At 37.8% G+C, this 6,035-nt stretch overlaps 1 protein-coding gene across 1 annotated transcript; it reads right to left on the bottom strand.

Annotated features, from left to right (window-relative positions):
* Positions 1-4,181: 4,181 nt before the first annotated feature.
* Positions 4,182-5,405, bottom strand: LOC110699264. The gene has a single exon (XM_021876761.1). The coding sequence runs from the start codon at positions 5,403-5,405 to the stop codon at positions 4,182-4,184; it is 1,224 nt and encodes a 407-aa protein (XP_021732453.1).
* Positions 5,406-6,035: the final 630 nt, after the last annotated feature.

The raw sequence follows: 6,035 nt of genomic DNA, 5'->3' as shown, positions 1-6,035 counted from the left end.
ATTTTATTAAAAAGGGGAAAAAAACTACAAAATTAATCTAAAGGAAAATAAAAGGTGCCTATGCTAGACTTATTGGGGAAAGGAAAAAATGAAAAAGGTCATGAAATCTTGTCGTTGAAGCTCGCCTTTGTCTTGTGTTGTTTACTCCGACATCATCCAGTCTTCTCGCTAGCTAGAGGCAATGGGATCTTATTCGCCTCTATGAGATCTTGAATGAGGTTTTGAAACCTGTAGCATTCATCAGTAGTATGACCGCGCCCTCGATGGTACTTGCAATAAGAGTTGGGATTCCATCTCGAAGATCGATTTTCTGGTGTTGGATCCTTGGTAGGGCCAATAGGTTTGATTAATCCTCGATCATAGAGACGATCGAAAGCAGCATCGTAGGTCATTCCAAAGGGTGTGAACTCTCGCCTGGGTTTCCTTTTAGATCCTTGATTGTCCATGGCTAAGACACCATTATTGTCAAAGGTACTAACATTATTACTAGAGTGGGAGTTTTCGGAAGAAGAAGGATTGTCGTTCTTCTTTCCTTTCCAGCCACCGTGGTTACTATTGTTAGTAGCTTTTTGCTTTGCGAGGTCATCTTCGATTTCAATTCCGATGTCATAAACGGCCTTGAAAGTATTCAGATTATGTTGATATTTTAAATGCTTTGAATACTTTTCTTGGAGATTCTTGATAAACATCCTCACAGACTCCTTTTCGGTGGGGACCTCAATCATCTTAGCGAAAGTTTCTCCACTACAAGAAAACAGCAAAATTGCGACGGAAAAAGTTCGTCGTAAACTATGTAAATTCCGTCGTAAAGTTGGTTTACGACGGAATTCCGTCGTAAATGGTTGTCGGAAAACCCTTTGTAGGAAAATGGCCATTTTACGACGGAAATTCCGTCGTAAACCAACTTTACGACGGAATTTACGACGGAAATAATATCGTCGGACTTGGAATTGGCCTTTGATGAAGTTCCGTCGCAAACTTGCGACGGAAAAAGTTCCGTCGCAAAGCTACATTACGACGAAATTTTCCCTCGCAAAATATATTTTGTGACGGAATTTTCCCTCGCAAAATACAATTTACGACGGAAAATTCCCTCGCAAAATATAATTTTACGACGGAATTTTCCGTCGCAAGTTATAATTTACGACGGAATATTTCGTCGCAATGTATATTTGTACGACGGAAAATTCCGTCGTAAATCATATTTTGCGAGGGAAAATTCCGTCGCAAATTATAACTTGCGACGGAAAATTCCGTCGCAAATATGTAAATTACGACGAAATATTCCGTCGCAAATTGTATTTCCAGCCCAAAACAAATTTTTGTAATTTTCTGCATTTTCAAACCTGAATTTTTTTTAATGATAAATCGACAAAAAAAAAAAAACTAAATATTGAGTCCTAAAATTGTTGTTTTAAAAAAATTAATTACTAACCTACGAAATTAGGGTTATGTACATATATATAATAATTATGTCCTAGTACAAAAGATAGTCCACATTTTGGTATCTATACCAAACAAAAGCTAGGTTAGAGTGATTCTATGCTAGACTAAAGCTAAGCTACGCAATCGCCTGGAAACCCTGGCCTGCTCCACCACCACCCGGGTCGTTCCTAGGGTCTCGATGCTGAGGATGAATGGTGGAACATGAGTCGTTGTTGTTGAGACGACTCATCATCTCATCGAAACTCTCCTTGTATCTCCTCTCCATTTCAGCCATTCGGGCTTCCATTTGAGTTTGGAGAGTTTGCTTCCTGTGTTCCATCTGGTCTTGCATTTGAGAAATGACAGACGACGTGTATTGCTGTGAAGAACGGGAACCTCGACCCTGTTTGCCATAGTAGAGCTTTGCACTTTGGCCAAGTCCCTTCACACGCCCCTTCTTATTGCGCCCACCCACCGACTCCCAGTACAACTCATTGGGACTCTTCTGAATCCCCTGACTCCTTGTTTCTTCAACTTCTTCTGGTAGGTGTCCTACAAATTATTGAAGATAAAAAAAATATTGTTAAAAAAACAACCAACAATATGGAGTTATATCGCATACTTTTAGGTGCCTAAGGATAGAAATTATGAAAATTAAGCACATGAGTCAATTTTCAACCCTCACTCATCCAAAATCATCCAAATTTGAGCTATAACGCTAAAACCATGCCTATTTTCTAAGTTTTCAAGCAAATGGACTCGTTCTTTCTTCTAAAATTCCAATATCAATTACTTTTAAGTGCCTTAGGATAGAAATTAAGAGAAATAAGCACATATGTCAATTTTCAACCCTCACTCCTCCAAAATCATCCAAATTTGGCCTATATGGCTAAAACCATGCCTATTTTCTAAGTTTTCAAGCAAATGTAAGGTTTCTTTCTTCTAACATTCCAATATCAATTGATTTTAAGTGCCTAAGGATACAAATTAAAAGAAATAATCACATATGTCAAATATCGACCCTAACTCATCCAAAATCATCCAAATTTGGCCTATATGGCTAAAACCATGCCTATTTTCCAAGTTTTCAAGCAAATGTAAGGTTTGTTTCTTCTAACATTCCAATATTAATTGCTTTTAAGTGCCTAAAGATAGAAATTAAGAGAACTAATCACATAAGTCAATTTTCAACCCTCACTCATCCAAAATCATCCAAATTTGGCCTATATGGCTAAAACCATGCCTATTTTCTAAGTTTTCAAGCAAATGGACTCGTTCTTTCTTATAACATTCCAATATCACATACTTTTAAGTGCCCAAGGATAGAAATTAAGAGAAATAAGCACATATGTCAATTTTCAACCCTAACTCATCGAAAATTATCAAAATTTGGCCTATATGGCTAAAACCATGCCTATTTTCTAAGTTTTCAAGCAAATGGACTCGTTCTTTCTATAACATTCCAATATAACATACTTTTAAGTGCCTAAGGATAGAAATTAAGAGAAATAAGCACATATGTCAATTTTCAACCCTAACTCATAGAAAATTATCAAAATTTGGCCTATATGGCTAAACCATGCCTATTTTCTGTAATTATGTTTATGTAGCCGTAGAAGTATAAGTAACGGAAATCAATGAAAGAGATGAAAGTAAGAGTTGATAAAGGACCTTTGATTTACCTTTCAAAAGGATACATCCACCGATATTGAACAGGTCCACATAACTTGCCCTCATATGGAAAATGAATTGGTAAATGATCCATGGAGTTGAAGAAAGATGGGGGGAAAACCTTCTCAAGCTTGCACAAGATCTCAGCTATGTTTTTTTCCAATCGCTCCATGTCGCTAACTGTAATTGTGTAACAACATAAATCGCGAAAGAATTGGCTTATCTCTGTAATTGTATTCCATATATGGGTAGGGAGCAATTATCTCAAAGTAGTGGGCAACAACCTCTCCATGAACACGTGACAATCATGACTTTTCATTCCATGTAACTTACCTGATTGCAAATCAACGCATCGGCTCAAATTGGAAGCGTAACCATCAGGAAACCGCAGCTGTTTGACCCACTCACACAAAACCTTTCTCTGAGCCTTGTCAAGAGCAAATGGAGCCTTTGGCATGAATTCTTTTCCTCTATCATCCTCTTGAAGATGTAGCTGGGGCCGTTTACATTATTTAGCAATGTCATTCCGAGATGATGGGGTGTCACAAGATTGCTTTTTCACGTCCATTATAGTGTGAATCAACTGATCAAAAAAGTTTTTTTCAACGTGCATGACATCTAAGTTGTGACGAACAAGCAGATGTTTCCAATATGGAAGGTCCCATAGAGTGCTTTGCTTGAACCATCCTTTTTTTGCATTCTTGACACGTTTCAGTGCCTCGGGGCCATCTGTTGCTTTCGGGAGGTTTTTCACACATTCCCAAAGTTCCTCTCCTGACATGATGTGAGGCGGTGAACCTTTTTCGACTTTGTTTTTACAAAATGCATTTTTACTATTTCGAAAAGGATGATTTGTCGGAAGGAATTGACGATGGCAGTCAAACCAAGAAACCTTACCATAATATTCGAGCCAAAATGCTTTGCTTTTCTCCATGCAATATGGACAAGCCTTCTTACCGGCTGTGGTCCAACCAGATAACATACCATAAGCCGGGAAGTCACTAACGGTCCATAGGATGGCTGCTCGAAGATTGAAATTTTGTTTTCTCGAAATATCGTAAGTATTTTGCCCCAACTTCCCACAACTATTTCAACTCGTGTATGAGCGGCTGCATGTAAACATCCAAGTTGCCCTTAGGGTTTTTAGGACCAGGAACGAGTAACGAAAGAAACATGAACTGTCTTTTCATACACATTGACGGAGGCAAGTTATAAGGGGTCAAAATGACAGGCCAACATGAATACTGTCCCCCAAACTGACCATGTGGAGCAAATCCATCCGTACATAGGCCAAGTCGAACATTACGAGGTTCAGAGGCAAACTCAGGAAAGAAACTATCTAGGTGTTTCCACGCTTCACTATCACTAGGGTGTGCCATTGTGCCTTGAACTCGAGGATTTTTAGCATGCCATGTCATTTCCTTATAAATGTTTTTAGTTGCAAAAAGCCTTTGCAACCTAGGTGTGATAGGGAAATAAAATAGAACATTCAAAGGCACTAAGCTACCTTTAGAAGTCTTCTTGTATCGGTCGCTGCCACAGACCCTACATGTAGATAATTGAGCATCATCTTTCCAAAACAACATACATCCTTTCGGGCATGCATGAATCTTTTCATGGGGCAGCTCTAACCCCTTAACAATTTTCTTGACCTCATAGAATGTCTCGGCCATGTGGTTGTTGTTAGGAATCGCTTCATTAACCAAAGAAGAAAATCCATCAACACATCTGTGCGGCAAATTATACTCACACTTTAGGCTAGTGATTCTAGAAGCCATCTCTAACACAGACAATGAACTCCCTTTGTACAACGGTTGTTCAGAAGCCCTTAACAAATCAAAAAATGGCTTGGCTTGTGCATTAGGCTCCTCCTCTAATGAAACAGGTGGCTCTTTGGAATGGCCTTGATCTTGAGACTGATCAAAGGCATCCAAAACCATTTCACGATATTCATTTGACTCCCTTCTACGAGTTCTTGGAAACCCTTCCTCATGACACATCCACTCGTAGTAATTAGGTAAAAAACCGCTGCGATACAAATGAAGTTTGACCGTATCTGGATCCCAGAGACGTTTGTTTTTGCATTTAAAACATGGACACCTAACTTCATTCGGGTTGCTACTCTCGGGATGATCTTCCACATATTTAAGGAATTCATCTACCCCCTTCAAGAACTCGGGATTAATAGAATTCACAACCTTCCTTTCGTACATCCAGCTACGTTCTTTTCGTTTCATGATTACAAGTTCTACACAACTAACACATATGCCATTAATCACATTAGTCATAAAAGCACAATATATATTCATTATAGATCAAACTGTTATGGAAATGCAAATGAGAAGAGAAATGATTTCCAAGGGTCCTTATCACTCCAACCTAACCCATCCTTGTACGTTCAATCTCACTAGTGAATGTATGCCAGAATTTCAATTCTATGGAAAATCCGGCAGCATCTTCCTACAGTTCCCCGAGTACACAATATAGGCGATTAGAAACACCTATATATGTACCTAGAGAACATTGTAGAGAAATGACAAGCAAGGATCTTCCTTAGAATTAAAACAAAGGAATACATTCACCACCTAAGTGAGAATAAACGTACAAGGACAGTCCCAACCGGGGACTATATAAGACATACTCCTAATGTGTATGCCTTGAACGGGTATCTAGGCATATGATTATGCAAATGATTTTTTTTAAAGATATTAAAACTAAACTAACATACAAAAAATTATACAAATATATCATAATTAAACTTACCATAAAAAAACATATCATAAAACCTTAACATTAATATAAACAAATCAAACCAAACAAAACCAAACTAAACTAACATATCATAATATTAAATATAGTAACATGCATTATAAAAAATTAAACTTAAGTAAGAAACATTATATTAAACTAAACAAAACTAAACTAGATTATAATGAACT

Source organism: Chenopodium quinoa, unplaced genomic scaffold (genome assembly GCF_001683475.1).
Source record: "Chenopodium quinoa cultivar QQ74 unplaced genomic scaffold, ASM168347v1, whole genome shotgun sequence".
NCBI classification, from domain to species: Eukaryota; Viridiplantae; Streptophyta; class Magnoliopsida; order Caryophyllales; family Amaranthaceae; genus Chenopodium; species Chenopodium quinoa.
This window is presented reverse-complemented; position numbering and strand designations above follow the sequence as displayed.

Coding starts and splice junctions, on each gene's coding strand:
- LOC110699264 (XM_021876761.1), bottom strand. CDS start 5,405: ATGAATATATATTGTGCTTTTATGACTAATGTGATTAATGGCATATGT.